The sequence below is a fragment of the Danio aesculapii genome, chromosome 5 (assembly GCF_903798145.1).
Source record: "Danio aesculapii chromosome 5, fDanAes4.1, whole genome shotgun sequence".
NCBI classification, from domain to species: Eukaryota; Metazoa; Chordata; class Actinopteri; order Cypriniformes; family Danionidae; genus Danio; species Danio aesculapii.
Window position 1 is genome coordinate 17,315,348 of NC_079439.1, and position 18,080 is coordinate 17,333,427.

Sequence of the window (18,080 nt, forward strand, 5' to 3'; positions counted from 1 at the left end):
GTATAAGCAAATCATACTAAATTGTACGAATGAGATCGTCCGAATTCATATGAATTAGCCACTAAATCTAAAAGTTACAAATTGCTGTGAGATCATGTTGGTTTTATCGTTAACATGCTCACTGTTAACGTAATTCATAAACACACATTTATTATTGTCTAGTCAGGTGACAGACTTTTTACATTATCTGCTAAGATTAGAGCATTGCTCTAATAGTATAATGTCGAGCAGTAACATGCTAGTTGATGAGTTAACTTCATAACAGCTAGATAAAACTACCTACTAACCACCTATAATTGGTGACACCTTCCTCTCCTTCATTGTCAGACTGTGGTTTAAACATGCCAGGCTTTTCTACAGGCAATTTTTTACATTTTGGCTGCCTGGGATTCCCTTGTTTTGTTGTTACTGAAGTGTAAAGGCTCCGCCCTCTTTGGGAAAGCAGCAGCTCATTTGCATTTAAAGCAACACACCAGTTATATATACAACCTGGGGTGTATGGAAAGAGGAATAATATGAAAATATGAAATTTGAAAAAATGATTTTGATTTTGAAATATGATTTGAAATATGAATTTGAAATATTGAAAATATGAAATTTGTCATATTTAAAGGGATAGTTTAACCAAAAAAATGAAAATTACCTCTTAATTTACTCTCCCTTAAAAAAGAAGATATTTTGAATAATGCTAGTTGCTGGGATCCATTGACATCCATAGTATTTTTTTTCCTAATAATGAAGTCGATGAGCCCCAGCAACCAGCATTTAGAAAATAGAAACTCAAATAGGTTTTGAACAAGTAAAGGGTGAATAAATGATGACATCATTTCAATTTTGGGTGAACTATGCATTTAAGATCCCTTTAAGATCCCTTTAAGAAAAACAAAAAATGGTTCAGTTGCTGTGTAAATCTCCTTTGGATTCTTTAGGTTATTAATAAAAGCTGTTCCATTGACATTTTCCTGAGAGGTTCTTTGGGGAACAAAAATTGAATTGCAAATTAATTACACCGCAGTGAAAACCCCCTTGAGAAACTCACTGTAATGTAATGCATAATTCTTAATATGGGGAAATCATCTGTGAATAATCAATACAATGAAAACGCTGGAGCCAAATTTGACACTTTTCATAACCCTAAATTATGAATTTTCAAGTGCTTTTAAAGCCAATTTTTTGGACATCGAGTTTAAAATACAGCACTCAACTTTCATTTCTTGAATATTTCATTCTCCCTTATCTCGAACATAAAAGACGAATGGTGCTTTTAAGAAAAAAGCCATAACATAATTTGTAAAGCATTCAAACCGAGACTGCTTCACTGTTCTTTTTCAATATAGTCGAAGCAAAACTTCTCTCCATTGACCCTGTCCCTACTGTCTACTGTACACCACCGAACCAACCCACAGGACAAACAAAATCATAAGCCTAACCAAGCTAAAGAGAGAACAAGAGAAGACGAGCCAAGAGTTTTCTATGCTCATAGATGTATTTTCTCTCTCAGTCTTCGCTAGGCATTCATCAAAATCTGAAATACTCAATGACGACATGAAAACTATCGCAGCTATTTTTAGTGTGCTTTTTACTCTGGTGGCTCAGTGGTTACTGTATCAAACTGTCATTTAGATGCTTTTGAAAAGCCATAAATGCAATTTAAAACAGTGAAAGCAAAGAAAGGTTGTCAAGGATTGATGTTAAGTGGAAGAGTTCAGATCCCTTTTCAGTGCTCGGAAAAAGATGAAAAAAAAACATTTCACTGGAAAAATGTTTAGTGAAAGCGTAAAAATAAAAACACATTTTCCAGAAAATATTATTATTAATAATAATAATAATAATAATAATAATAATAATAATAATAATAATAATAATAATAGTAATATTAATAATAGTAATATTAATAATAATAATATTAATAATAATAGTAATAATAATAATACTAATAATAGTAATATTAATAATAATAATATTAATAATAATAGTAATAATAATAATAAGAAGAATAAGAATAATAGTAATAATAATAATAATAATAATAATAATAAGAAGAAGAAGAAGAAGAAGAAGAAGAAGAAGAAGAAGAAGAAGAAGAAGAAGAAGAAGAAGAAGAAGAAGAAGAAGAAGAAGAAGAAGAAGAAGAAGAAGAAGAAGAAGAAGAAGAAGAAGAAAAAGAATAAGAATAATAGTAATAATAATAATAATAATAATAATAATAATAATAATAATAATAGTAATAATAATAATAACAACAATAATAATAACAATAGTAATAATAATAATAATAATAATAATAATAATAATAATAATAATAATAATAACAATAATAAGAACAATAATAGTAGTAATAATAATAACAACAACAACTACAACAACAACAACAATAATAATAATAATAATAACTATATCAATAAGAACAATAGTAATAATAATAATAATAATAATAATAATAATAATAATAATAATAATAATAATAATAATAATAATAATAATGATAATAATAATGTAGGCAGCAATTACATTATGTAACCGACAACCAGTCATCAACAAATCTGCCACTGAATAATTCTTTAAAAATGAACATCTAGCAGTGAAACATGAAGTTTTATGTGTGAATAAATTAATCATTTATTAAAAATGAGACTAAATATACATTTACATATGCATGTTATACTAAATATAGACTTTAAGCATTTAGCATTATCAGCAACAGTAGTAGTAACAGTGAACAGTACTGAATAACTTACAATTTATTTTTATTTAGCTGATTATTTCGTTTTTTTTAAATAAATTTACAGATTCTAAGTTCCGTTTTGTAATAAATGGGAAGCAAATTACATTTGTCTGCTCCCTTCTTTGGCTGATCCGAAAAATGGTCCAATCCGTGACTAAAAACACATAATGTGATCCGAACTGTGAGATTTGTGATCCGTTACACCACTAATTGCTACACACTTTGTGGAGAAAATACACATACGCATTATATAGTATAAAGAATGGTGCTATTTCCATTAACTGCCAAATAGACACACTCACTGGCAGAGCTGTCATAAAAACGAAATGCTATTATTTTTTTTTAAAAGGGTATGTGCTACTCTATTTCCAACCCTTCATGTTTTAGTTGAGATTGTCAAACATTTTAAAGCATTTAAAGGATTTTACCACATTAAAAATGTCACACTTCATAAATGAATAGTTCTGTTGACAAACATTTTTAAAACTTACATTCACATGCGACCCATATTTGACTATTTTCCCCCTAAAACCCTTATTTATGCCTTGAAAGAACTCATAAGGTCACTCACAAGACTGTCTTTTTTTTTTTGAAGTAGAAAATTGTACATGTTCAAAGGATTACACGGAAAGGTCAGCCTGCATTTTCCATACGACCTAGAATTATGATTAAAATTATTCTAGCCTTGGAACCGCCTGTGCCCTCAGTGTTATTACATAAATAATGGCCATGTTATTTACATGACCTGCAGACCTCTTTGGTGCCCCGAGAGTCATAAACCAATGGCTGTTTGACTGCTAAGCCGCTTAAAGGGAAGCCGGAGTCATTTAGTTCATGCAGCTGATGGTGTTTAAACCAGAGCTGGTGCCATAGAGAGTCACATCTGCATGCTCAGTTTGTCGCTGTATATAGAGGATGTGGCGCTTCAGGAATTTTATATAATGTCCTACTTAACCCATATCAAGCCATACTCTGCTTTACCTCAAACTCCATTACACAAGTAAATAAAACTAGTGGTTATTCAGAGGCAAAATGTCAGAGACGGTTACTTTGTACGCATCAAAATGAACAGTTTATTTTGTTTACACACTTTGTTAGTCTTAAGGCAAACGATTAATCCATGTGAGTTAATCCACTGTAAAAAGCAAATGAATGTCTCTGATGAAGCAAAATGGGTTAAATATGCTTAGCCACGCCCCTCCAACTGTGAGTTTGCCGCGAGTGAAAGATGAGAGGAGGAGTGCAACAATAAAGCCCCGGCACCTACTCAATATTCAGTTTTAACTAGAAATATGTCAATAATCTGAAATAAACTCTGCAGCTTTTGGTTATTAACTCATGTTCTTGATTTACATGCAAATAAATCATCTATTCAATTAGACTGATGTAAACACTTTAAGGGCCCAATCATCCAACCGCAATATGGCACAAGACGTGTTTGGTGCAATTTGTTGCTTTTTTGAGAGAGCAGGGTAAGTCAAGCCTGTTTCTGAAAGAGTGGTAAATTTACTCAGAGTCAGTTACTGTGGTAAATTCCTCTGTGAACGTAATCTGGTCAGGAGCAGGTTTTATTCTCTAAATTCTGAGTTTTGGTCAGTCTTCTCCCCTGTTTTAAAGACAAAGCAGTATTTCTGACCTTAACCTTAGTCATTCATTGCCTACATTTCAGTCACAGAAAGAACAAAGTTACGAGAGTGGCTTGTCCTTTTTTGGGAAAATTAGAATTAGATTCATTACTTTAGTTTTAAGTTTTACCTTTAATATTACTGCAAGAAATAAATAATTAGCTCAAATTCACTGTCCTTTGACAGGGACATGTACTGTAACTAGATTAATGGGATTATTGCTTGTTCTAAAACTATATTTTACTACTGCTTATGTTCTAAATGTCATATCAACCTCTACCACTCGATCAATAAAAAAGACAGACACACACAAGTCCTAAATCTGTTAAAAACCAGCAACAGTCGTGTGTAAAAGTGGGAACCTTAAATTAAACATTTCCACTGAACGTTGAGTTAAGGTTATCTGCATTCTTGTTTTGTCAACTTTGTGGTAGAAACTATGTAGTAGCCTATGCTATGTAATTTAATGCAATTACATCTGAAATAACTTGTAAATTACGGCTAATTCCCTACTTTTTTCAAGTGAAAAGTCAATAAACGTCACACATTACATTACTTATTTTTTATTATATTTAAATATTTAAATATTTTAAATGTAAACTTACACATTAACTTTTAAGCAGCTATGTTTTCCCACACTAACTGTCTCTGTTTCACCGATGCAGTGGTGTTTTTTTTAAATATATGGTCATATTAGTGTTTTATAGACTTGGTAAAGGCATTTGACCGTGTCCCTCGTGGCATTCTGTGGAGGGTGCTCTGGGAATATGGGGTCAGAGTTGCTCTGTTTAGGGCCGTCTCGTCCCTGTATGAACAGAGTAGGAGTCTGATTCACATTGCCGGCAATAAGTCAAACTTGTTTCCAGTGCATGTTCCACTGCCCTTTGTCACCAATTCTGTTCATAATGTTATAGACAGAATTTCAAAGTGCAACCTTGGGCTGGAGGGGGTCCAGTTTAGGGACCACAGGATATTATCTCTGTTATTCGCAGACAATGTTGTTCTGTTGGCTTCATCGAACATGGACCTTTAACATGCACTGGGGCAGTTTGTTGCCGAGTGTGATGTGGCTGGGATGAGAATCAGCACCTCCAAGTCCGAGGCCATGGTGCTCCACCGGAAAAAGGTGGTTTGCCATTTCCGGGTTGGATGAAAGTCCTTACCCCAGGTGGAGGAGTTCAAGCATCTTGGGGTTTTGTTCATGAGTGAGGGAAGGATGAAACATGAGATTGACAGGCGGATTGGTTCAGCGGCAGCAGTAATGCGGTCGATGTACCAGTCTGTTGTGGTAAAGAAGGAGCTGAGCTGAAAGGCAAAGCTCTCGATTTACCGGTCAATCTACGTTCCTACTCTCACCTATGGTCACGAGCTTTGGGCCATGACCGAAAGGACAAGATCTCGAGTACAAGTAGCCGAAGTGAGTTTCTTTCACAGGGTGGCAGGAGCTGGTGAGGAGCTCTGTCACCCCGGAGGAGCTCTGAGTAGAGCCGCTGCTCTAGAAGATAATTGTATAATGCTGGCTCAATATCTTAGCGAAGATGTGTGATTTCAGATATTGCAACATGATGTTGCGTCATGTCTTGTTGTGGAGACACTCTGTTTCTTTTTGCCAAAGCAAAAGCACTTTATTTGGCTTTCAAAAGTCACCCTGACAGGCTCCTCAGTTCAGCAAAGATGTCAGCGTATTAGAAAAAAAGCTGAAGTATTCAAGATGACACGAAAAGAAGGCTGGTCTAAAGTTACATCATCTACCCCGAGCATTTAAAACAAATATATTCATTTTGACTCGTCTAAAAAGTAAGAAAGGGATTTTTTCAAAATCAATCACTATGTATGCAGTCCTGCTTTCATTTCCTTCATTGCAAGAATATTCAATCATGCTCAAATATAGACAGTTATTTTCACTCATGCAGACATGCACTGACTCTTTCTTCTAGTTGGCTGTAATCTTTTCCTTGTGCCTTAACGTTTAAAAGTTAGCACCAATTTGGTAGTACCTCATAGATTCAGTATGACATCAAAAGAGAGCAGAAATTGCACAGAGATTACATGAGGATCTTTATGGAAAGCTCATTCTTGCATCAGTGTCTCCCGAGGGCAAGGGTCAGGGCAATGAGACTCCTTCATCAGACCTTCAAGAGTTGCAATCTTCTAGCTCTTTAAGCACGTTCAAACTCGTGATTTAGCCACAACAGACTCAATGGCGACATCAAGGTCAATTTCTTCAGCATCAGAAGTGGCAATAATATGACTGATCTTTTCCCTTTCCATGCATTTTTCTTCCAATTCTGTGCTCCCGCTCATCAACTCATCTCGAGTGGGTGCTGATTGGTTCAGACAAGAAGTGCTCAGACAAATGCAATTTGTGCCACCATGATCTCGTCACGCCGCAGCATTTTTGCCCCTGATGTGAACTTAATTTCTTTAAAGTGCTTAAACTCTCGCTTTATTCTCATTCGCCTCTCAGTCATCTTATAAAGCACCACCTATTGTCTTATTGAGTTGCTCCAAGAAACAAGATTGAAATGAGTCAATGCATTTGCAGTACATAATGGTTCTAGTAAAAAAGAGGTTGTATCTACTCTGGTTATAGACAGCGGGGAAAATAAGTAGTGAATGCTTCATGTTTTTTTCCTGGGAATATTATTTCTAAAGGAGTTGACATGTTGACATGGAATTGAACCCAGATTTTGATAAAAACCCAAACAATACAAACATAAAAATAAACAAAACAAAAAATCTGAAAAATTAGTTATGTGCAATAATAGTGGAATGGCACAAGGAGAAAGTACTGAACTACTGAAATGTATTTAATACTTTATATAAAAGGCTTTTTGGTGATGGCAGCTTAAAGATGCTTCTCATATGGAGAATGAAGCCACATGAATTGCTCAAGTGTGATTTTTTTCAACAGAGAGTAAAAAAAATCTTGATAGTTCTGTGGGTCTCGTCTATCAAATTTGAGCTTTATTTTGTTTTTTTCTAATGGAATCAAGTTAAGGTGATTGGCTGGGTCATTCTACAGCTTGATTTTCTTTTTCTGAAAGCATTTGAGAGTTTCCCTGGCCGTGTTTTGAATCATTGCCTTGCTGAAATGTCCACGCTGGTTTCATCTTTATCATCTTGATAATGTAAATGTTGAACTGAATCATCGAATAATAATTTACACTGAGGAAGGGCAGAGGGTTGCTGAATAACTATTAAGAGATTTTAGCTGCTGTCTGGGCTTTCGCTGGCTTTCTACACCTCCCTTTCTTCATGTGTTCAATACTTTTTGCCTTTTCCCTTTCATTTTATTACACATAACTAGGGCCAGACGGAATCTGCAGACATTTTTTGCTATTTCTGCAGAGAATTTGGGTAAAAATCTGTGGATTTCTGCTGAATTATTTTGGAAGTATCATAACTAAAACCTTAATATATAAAATGAAAAATAATATATTTTAAACTTTAATTTAATGTTTAAAATGCAAATCTAATTACATCCACTTTATTTGGTAAACAAAGCAAATCTCTCATATAATATCTCTACTAAAAAACAGAAAATATTACTGTACAAACTGCATTGTAAATAAATCAGATGAACATTTTCATATTAGTCAATAATATTACTGAAATTAATAAAAAAACTGAATAAATATAGATATTACACACATTTACTCAAGTAAATAAACAGAATTAATGATGGGCTAAAAATCTGCGGAATTCTGCGTGCGCAGATTACGTGTGGGCCTACACATAACTTAATTTGTAAACGAATTAGATTTGTTTTCTTTGCATATATGTATTTCTAAAGTCAGCAGCATCTTTAGAAATATGTTTTCTAAGAAAAATGGTGACGTGTTCAATATTTATTTTCCCCGCTGTATAGAGATCTGAATTTTCATTTAATAGAACACTTTTCACTTTTCAAGTGTGGAATTAAGTAAAATATTACAAAAAATTATTTGTTTAATTTTACACAGGTTTGATACATTTTCTTAAATTCTATTTAAAACATTTGTTATTTGGAATGTTTTTCTTCAAATAAAATGACCACTGATCAGATTACTAAATGTCTTTGTTGATATTTCATTGCAATGCTACATTATACTTAAAATTGGGATGAAACTTCATCAGTAGTTTACAGAATAAAACAACAATCGCATTTTATTCAAAAACATGACTTAATATATGATTTTAACATTTTTCCCACATAGCTTTTCCCACATAGTTTATGAGGACTTTCCATTGGCATTTTATATTTTATACTGTGAAAACGTTTAGATTAATCTAAAAAAATACATTCATTAGATAAAATTCAAACATGAACAGCGCAATTTACATTTACAAAATCCCATTTGTAAATTCAAAACATTATTCATAAATACAACACACAATTTAAAGTAAAAATCATAAATATTTTTGCCAAATTAATAGGATTTGTGTATATTATGAATTGTATTATGAATTGGATTTGTGTATTTTTTAATTATGTTTTGAATTTACGAATAAGATTTGTGCATTTTTGAATCGTCTTTTGAATTTATGAATTGGATTTTGATTTGTGTATTTTTGATTTGTGTTTTGAAATTACCTATTGGATTTGTGTACTTTTAAATGGTCTTCTGAATTTAAGAATTGGATTTGTGTATTTTTGAATGGTCTTATGACTTTACGAATTAGATGTGTATTTTTGAATGGTCCTTTGACTTTATGAATTGAATTAGTGTATTTTTGAATCATCTTTTGAATTTATGAATTAGATTTGTGTATTTTTTTAATAGTCTTTTGACTTTTCGAATTGGATTTGTGTATTTTTGAATAGTCTTTTGGATTTATGAATTTGATTTATGAATTGGATTGTGTATTTTTGAACCGTCTTCTGAATTTATGAATTGGATTTGTGTATTTTTGAATAGTCTTTTGGATTTATGAATTGTATTTGTGTATTTTTGAACCGTCTTCTAAATTTAAGAATTAGATTTGTGTATTTTTGAATGGTGCTTTGCCTTTATGAATTGTATTTGTGTATTTTTGAATCGTCTTTTGGATTTATGAATTATATTTGTGTATTTTTGAATGGTGCTTTGCCTTTATGAATTGGATTTGTGTATTTTTGAATAGTCTTTTGGATTTATGAATTATATTTGTGTATTTTTGAACCGTCTTCTAAATTTAAGAATTAGATTTGTGTATTTTTCAATGGTCTTTTGACTTTACGAATTGGATTTGTGTATTTTTGAATGGTGCTTTGCCTTTATGAATTGGATTTTTGTATTTTTGAATCGTCTTTTGAATTTATGAATTGGATTTGTGTATTTTTGAATGTTGTTTTGAATTTATGAATTGGATTTGTGTATTTTTGAATGGTCCTTTGAATTTATTAATTAGATTTGTGTATTTTTGAATGGTCCTTTGAATTTATTAATTGGATTTGTGTATTTTTGAATGGTCCTTTGAATTTATGAATTGGATTTGTGTATTTTTGAACCGTCTTCTGAATTTAAGATTTAGATTTGTGTATTTTTGAATGGTCTTTTGACTTTACGAATTGGAATTGTGTATTTTTGAATGATCTTCTGAATTTAAGAATTAGATTCGTGTGTTTTTAAATGGTCTTCTGAATTAAAAAAAATGACTTGTGTATTTTTGAATGGTCTTTTGAATTTACAAATTAGATTTGTGTATTTTTTAACTGTTTTCTGAATTTAAGAATTAGATTTGTGTACTTTTTAATTGTCTTTTGAATTTACAAATTGGATTTGTGCATTTTTGAATCGCCTTTTGAATTGACTAATTAGATATGTGTATTTACGAATTGTGTTTTGAGCTTACAAAGTGAATTTTGTAATAGTAAATTGTGTTGTGAATGTATGGATCATATTTTGTAAATGTGTTATTTTTGAGACAGATCTAGCTCCATAAAAACGCTTATTATACAACCTTACCATAATTTTATGTCTAATCCCAACTCTGACAGGAAATCTGTAATAAATTTCGAATATGAAAAAAAACCCATGAATAAGGACTTTTAACAGTTTTGAATTACAAGGACACATAGCATTTTCTCAAAAGCCATCTCAACCCATGACATTATGCAAATGTATGTCCTCGTAAACCCAACAGATCAGACACATGCAAAGTATCAAACACAAAAGTCATGATTTTGTAGAATTTCTTGATTCAACATAAATAAGCATGCCGGTTTATCATAAAACGTCTGCATATGTTATTAGTTTGGTCTTTAATCTGAACATTAAATGTGATGTTTATATTTCTTTTCTTCTATTCTGTCTCAAAGAAAAAAGAAATATAAGGTTCTTTTCATCATTTACTCGCCCTCATGTCATTTCAAACCTGCAACACGGCTTTCTTTATTCTGTGGAACACAATAGAAAATATTGAATATGAAATGAATAATGACTTGTGCAGTCTTGTCTTGTGCAGTCGTATGAAATTTACTAAGTCATTAGTCACTGGATATTTCATTGTGATTTGAATATGCATATATTTAAATTTGGTGCATCACAATCACTGTCAAGACATGCTTGAATCAATATAGCTTGTCAACACTGACGTCAAACCTGATGTGACATGTCTAGATGTGCCATATTGAATACATTTTTAAATGTGAAAGAACTGTGAAGGCCAAATAATATCCTGTTATTTCACAAGAACTGTAATATTGCACATAAGATGCTAAAGCTTAATATTATAAGTTGATATTTCTTTTTATAGAATCATAATCCAAGTTTCTTGGGAAAATGTCAAACAGGTTTGAAATGTCACGAATTTGAATACATAACAACAATTTAATTGGCTAATACCAGTGTAAAGTAATCACACACTTCAGCTTTGCTTTAATATGCATAATCTAATCATAATCAGGACTTGATGCTTACTTTTTCTCAAGGAGCACAAGTGCTTCTGAGATTTTAATTAAAAACAACACTTAAATACATCAGGAGTCTTGATATATGTTTTTGAATGTAGCTGCTCATTGTTGGGAAAAGGGAATTTACTTTTCATTAAGCATTTGTATTGCTGAGTGATATATTAACCAAACTTCTTTTTTGAATGTAATACAGTTTGCAAACTAATGAAGCAGTTTTGCAATAGTAGATGTTTCCTGCCACTGGCTGGAAAGATATAACAACACTGATATATGAAAAATTAATACTTAAATTTGTGTGAAGACAAAATGTTGCAGAGCATGCCTTATCTGATGATAATAACGTCAGCTTAGGTGCACAGACAAATTTGCAGAAAAAGGAAGTATGTTTGGGTGCCGGTGTCAGAGGATTGAGGGATGATTGACAAGTGACGAATTACACAAAAACTCCACCTTTTAATAACAGCTGTGTGTAAATACTGAAGTCAGGGAAATGCAGAGTTGTTGCGAACCTCCCGAATGTATTCTTGTATTTCATTGGTGTAATGTAACCCAGATCTCTGTTATTGAATTATTCAATTTTATACAACAGTTCTGTCTGGTTCTCGAATCTGATTGGCTTATAGCAATGCGATATTCTGCAATATCAGAACTCGAACAGCCTCTTCACTTTTCTGTTTTACTCCGCCCAAATAGAGCAACAGCAGATGAATAAACTCACTACAGTTTGACAAATATTGCAGCTGTTGGACAACATAAGGTACTTTTAAGGCTTTTGTAGGCAAGAATGAAGTTGTTTAGATTGCAACTATGCAGTTTATTTATTAGGATAGTGTCAATTTTAAATATTTTTAATTTCTGAGATACAGCGCGTTGGCATACATCAGCCTGTCATATTGAGCAGAGCAAAGATGATTGACGCTTGCCACAAGATGGCAACAGAGTGCATAATAAGCCCTTAGAGGTGGAAAAACCTGGTGTAATTTAAAACTACAGCTGAGCAAATCATTACAAAACTGGAGAAATGCCCGCTTGTGTTTAGCATTTATCGTGAACAAAACAGTAATCTGGTTGTGATTGTGCTGCTTTGGCTCACATAACAAAACCTATGCGCACAACTGAGGAGCATAAACTTTTCATCCAATATGAAAAAATGTTTAATGAACTATAATGGAATCACATTTAACAAACAAATTCATATAGTTATGTTATGTGATGTGAATAGATTATGTGATAACAAAAATGGGTGTGATAGGATGACATTAATGGACATTGTTAACTTTCTGCCTTGCCATCCAAGTGGTTTAGTATTATGACCTCCAAAGACTGTCTAAAGGTGGGTCTCACTCCTCCAAAAGCCACTGTACATTCACTGCATTTTGTCTTCACCCTCGAGTTGCAAATAATTCCTCTCTTAATGCACCAATTTTCTTTTCTTTTTTTAATACTTGCTAATGTATCAGTGTTATCAGTAATTTAAATAATTTATAATTTTATAAGTCATGATTTAGTTATCTTTGACTCATTGGATGGAAACTGGATGGTGCAAATGTGTTATGCGATATTCTAGATTTGCACATAAATCTAATTCGCATCTTTGGATGAAAACTAATGCAAGCAGGAAATGCTGGTATCATCACATTTTTAAAACACCTTCAGACCCGAATTACGTTCTAAGTTTCAGTTTCACAGTTCTTGAGGCTCCAATAAATGAGACCAAATTATAATAATAAAAATTCAACACTCTTTAAGTATATATATATATTTTTTTTTTTGTTCACTATAATGGACATCAGGTCAGAACAGTTGCACTTCCCGAACATTATACCAACATAAAAACAAAATAAATAAAAAAAATTATTTATCATTTATTCAAGATTTATTTACCTTGATTTATTTTTATCTTCCTCCTTATCTATCATTTCCATCTGCTATAGGCTCAAGAACTTCAAGATCTGTATATTCTGCATATGAAATTGTTTCAGCAATGAATTAGTACATCGATATAGTCTTATTTATATAAAAAGTTCAATCAGCATTACTGGAGATTTAATTTCAGTAACAGATCTTGAACCTATTTTCCATCCTAATGGACAGACATTTGAAATATCCTGCTCTAAAGCTTGCAATGTTACAAAAGATTTTAAACTTTAATTAGTAAATGTGATCCCTCTTTTTTTACACACAATCTATGAAATATTGGCAAACATATCACTAAATCTGAATAAAAAGGATTGTGAATGTGGTTTACGCCTGTGTCTGGAGTGAATTGATGTCATGCTGCTTTTTAGTGTAGTGGATTTTTTTCAAATTACAACATGCCGAGCCTTACCGCCATTTGATTGAATGAAAATCTTTCACTCCGATGGACTGCAGGCTTTAAACTAGATGAAATGCTCATGAACCACAAAAAAAAAACATGTGATGTTCATTGTAATGGACACAAGGTCCGAAGGAGTTAAAATTTCAGTACTAAATAATGCCGAAGTCTGTTCTTTCAACATCCCCACAGCCTATAGTTTATGGACATGTATTTTTAGTCACAGATTTGAAATTCTTGGAATGTCAAACTCTGATAATGACATATATATTTTTGTATTGCAGGTACCTTGGCATCACCCGCCCTCTGACCTACCCTGCCCGTCAAAACGGTCAACTTATGGCCAAGATGATCTTTGGAGTGTGGCTGGTGTCTGCCTCCATCACACTTCCGCCATTTTGCGGCTGGGCGAAGAACGTAAACACGGCTGGCGTCTGTCTGATCAGTCAGGACTTCAGCTACACCATCTACTCCACCGCCGTGGCCTTCTACATCCCCATGATTGTCATGCTCTTCATGTACTACAAGATCTTCAAAGCCGCCAGAAAAAGCGGTGCCAAGCATCGATTCACCGACTTCTCCCGCAGGGATCGACTTGAAACCGTCGCCAGCGAAGCTCTGAGGATGCAAGGCCTAAAACCTCAACACACGCCTGGAGTAGCAGAGGAGTGCGCCGCTCTTTCTCGATTGCTCAGCCGCGAACGACAGAACATCTCCATTTTTAAGAGGGAGCAGAAAGCAGCGACCACACTTGGAGTCATAGTTGGAGTTTTTGGGATTTGCTGGCTGCCGTTTTTCATTCTTTCTACAGCGAGACCCTTCATTTGCGGGGTCAAGTGTAGTTGCATACCAATCTGGCTGGAGAGGACGCTGTTGTGGTTTGGATATGCAAATTCATTAATGAACCCCTTCATTTATGCTTTTTTTAATCGGGACCTGCGATCCACGTACAGAGACTTGCTTCGTTGCAGATACCGGAATATAAACCGGCGACTGTCGGCTGTTGGTGTGCATGAGGCACTGAAGGTTTAAAAAAAAAAAAAAAAAGAAAAAAGTGAAGTTATAAAGGGTGACGTTTGGCCCCAATTTGGTTGACACACAAGTTAGTGATGATGGAATAACTGTCAGCCAAGAAATACTTCAAAGCTGAACAATGTGCATTGCTACATTTACTTTTTTATTGGCAGAGTCTAAGCGAAAGACAGAATCACAGGCTCCTGCTTCTTCAGAACATTCATGTTTGAGTTGCATTGAGGTCAGTATTTGTTTTTTGATAATGATTTTGCTATTAGCCGGTGGGCTATAATGTGTTAAGCTTGATTTCACTGAGGATTTGAAATAGCAAAATACTTGGCTTGCAATTCAGCACTTATTCCTGAGCCATGACAAAATCAAACAAACAAAAAAAAAAAAAACAGAAAGTAATATATCAATAGTAGTTAACAAAAATGCTGAGTCCATTAAAAACAATATAAATAATGGAAAAAAAAGTTTAGGCACCAAAAATAAATACATAAACATACAGTTGAAGTTATTTAGCCCCCCTTTGGATTAATTTGTCTTATTTTAGTATTTCCCAAATTATGTTTAACAGAACAAGGAAATTTTCACAGTGTGTCTGATAATAGTTTTTCTTCTGGAAAAAGTCTTATTTGTTTTATTTCAGCTAGAATAGTTAGAACAGTTTTTAATTTTTCATGAACCATTTTAAGGTCAAAATTATTAGCCCCTTTAAGCTAATTTTTTTTTTGGATAGTCTACAGAACAAACCATCTTTATACATTAACTTGCCTAATTACCCTAACTTGCCTAGTTAACCTAATTAACCTAGTTAAGCCTTTAAATGTCACTTTAAGCTGTATAAAAGTGTCTTGAAAAATATCTAGTCAAATATTATGTACTGTCATCATGACAAAGATAAAATAAATCAGTTATTAGAAATGAGTTATTGTAACTATTATGTTTAGAAATGTGTTGAAAAAAATCTTCACTCTGTTAATCAGAAATTGAAGGGAAAATAAACAGTGGGGCAAATAATTCAGGGACTAATAATTCTGACTTCAACTGTATACACTTTTTTCATGTTTTTTTTTTTAAAGAAAATTATTGTGTTTATCAAGGCGGCATTTATTAAATGTAAAAGATTGTTAAATTGTTTTAGCCAGCATCAGGACGTGGACGCACTGGGCTGCTATTTTTGCACATTTAAGTGTTTACGAATAGATTACATCAAAAAGAACACGAGCAATCTTGACAAACTATACATCGGTCTAAAGCTACAACCCTCAAGCAGCCGTTGCAGCTAGTTGTTCTTCAATGGGAAGCTTATAAAGAATGTATTTGCTAAATTTGTGCAAGTTGTACCGAAAACACTTATTAGAGTTGGAGTAAATATCACCGTAATAAGACACACACGCATTCATTGTTGTGCATCAAGGTTTAATTTGAAAGGTAAGAGTCCACAGAACATCCCATCGAACACATTTAGTCCATCGACACAATAGTGTTGAATTATAGAAGGTTATTTGTTTGTTTATGTTATAAGTTCTACCAGAGACCTGTTGTTTACATTGTTTACTATGTTACTTACATGCGAAAACGGCGTCTTTGTAGTAAAAAGTAAGTCGATTTCATAGCTTACAGTGTTACAGATAAAATGAGATCATGAACTGAATAAAAAGTCAAAGTTAGAGTTGCTAAAATCTAAACAAAGCAGCCGAGTACCAATCTGTCAGTCACTTACTTCCTAGTTCCTAGTTTGACTGATGGAGAATTTAACCAATGGCTACATGATTCTTTTGACATACAGTATGGTGACGTTTATTCATCTCTTGGACATAACTGCCTTCTTATTGTACGTATTTTTTAAATGAAATTATTACTCCAGTCATTATTGCTTTGATTAATATTATCATTATTAATATAAATAAAAATTATTATAGAGTGATTTCTAAAGGATCATATGACTCTATAGACTGATCTAATGAAGCTGAAATTCATCTTTAAAATCACTGGAATAAATTATTAAATTAAATTATAATTTAGTTATTTTATAGTACAATAACATTTCACAATTGTACAATTTGTTCTGTATCTTTGATTAAATAAATGCAGCCTTGGTGAGCAGGATAAGCTTATTTTAAAACATTTAAAAATCCTACTGACCCCAAACTTGACCAGAAGTGTATATATACAGTTGAAATAAGATTTATTAGCCCCCCATTTATTTTTTCCCCAATTTCTGTTTAACGGAGATTTTTTTTCAACACATTTCTAAACATAATAGTTTTAATAACTGATTTATTTTATCTTTGTCATGATGACAGTAAATAATATTTGACTAGATATTTTTCAAGACACTTCTATACAGCTTAAAGTGACATTTAAAGGCTTAACTAGGTTAATTAGGTTAACTAGGCAGGTTAGGGTAATTAGACAAGTTATTGTATAACGATGGTTTGTTCTATAGACTGTTGAAAAAAATATATAACTTAAAGAGGCTAAAAATTTTGACCTTAAAATTGTTTTTAAAAAATCAAAAGCTGCTTTTATTTTAGCCGAAATAAAACAAATAAGACTTTCTCCAAAAGAAAAAATATTATCAGACATACTTAAGACAAAATTTCTTTGCTCTGTTAAACATAATTTGGGAAATATTTAAAAAAAATGAAAAAAGATTGAAAGGGGGCCTAATAATTCCGAATTCAACTGTATATATAAATACATTAATAAAAACAAAAATAAAACCAATTATTATAAGACACAGCTTCCAGCCCTAATACATTAGAATGTCCTATTTCATTTTTATATCCAAGCAGAAATAATGTCATACATTTCTCTATAAATTGCATAGGGCACACACTAAAATGTCATTCAATGTAAAATTAAATTATATAGCAAAAACCTTGTCATGCATAATCAGAATAAGAATCAGTTGATGGCATTCCGTATTAAAAGACTCTATTTAATGATCACAGTGCAGCCCTAAACACTTATTAAGTCATTTTAAATCTTTAAAGGTTATCTCTATCCTTAAAAACCACTAGGTTTTGTTCATTTGTTTTGATGAAAACACCTCTTATGCTGAATGATAATGGAACATTATTTCAACCACATTTCCATATTTTAGCATTTTTGTTTTCACAAAAGGTATTTGAATGCAGACACTTTACTTGCATTGAATATGCTTATCCTTTTGCAAATTTAATTTGATGCAGACACCAAAATGGGACATCTCATCAATAATAAATGGAAAAGAAAATGAACTGAGCATTTCTGAGGTGGAAGAGGTGGAAATTTGTTAACAGTCACAATAGTAACTTGTAGAGCTAACATTGTTAATAATTGTTATGAGTTGAATTCTACTGCAATTCCCGTGTTACAGTTCAACTGGTGACCCTTTCCAGATGTAAACTATTCCCGTTTGCAGATTCGTCACTTTTTCACAGCCACAAAACATGCTCATGTTATGGCTTGCTTTTGTAAATTTATGTGTTTTTTTTCTATGCTGTGCATGCATCTTGTTTTATAGACACT

At 32.7% G+C, this 18,080-nt stretch overlaps 1 protein-coding gene across 1 annotated transcript in view; it reads left to right on the top strand.

Moving 5' to 3' along the window:
* htr7c (5-hydroxytryptamine (serotonin) receptor 7c) overlaps window positions 1–14,607 on the top strand; it is an 81,244-nt gene extending 66,637 nt beyond the window's left edge. The window contains exon 2 of the mRNA XM_056457464.1: window positions 13,829–14,607. Coding sequence (XP_056313439.1) covers window positions 13,829–14,576 — 748 coding nt within the window. The 3' untranslated portion in view covers window positions 14,577–14,607. The remainder of the gene's footprint in view (window positions 1–13,828) is intronic.
* The last annotated feature ends 3,473 nt before the right edge of the window (window positions 14,608–18,080 follow it).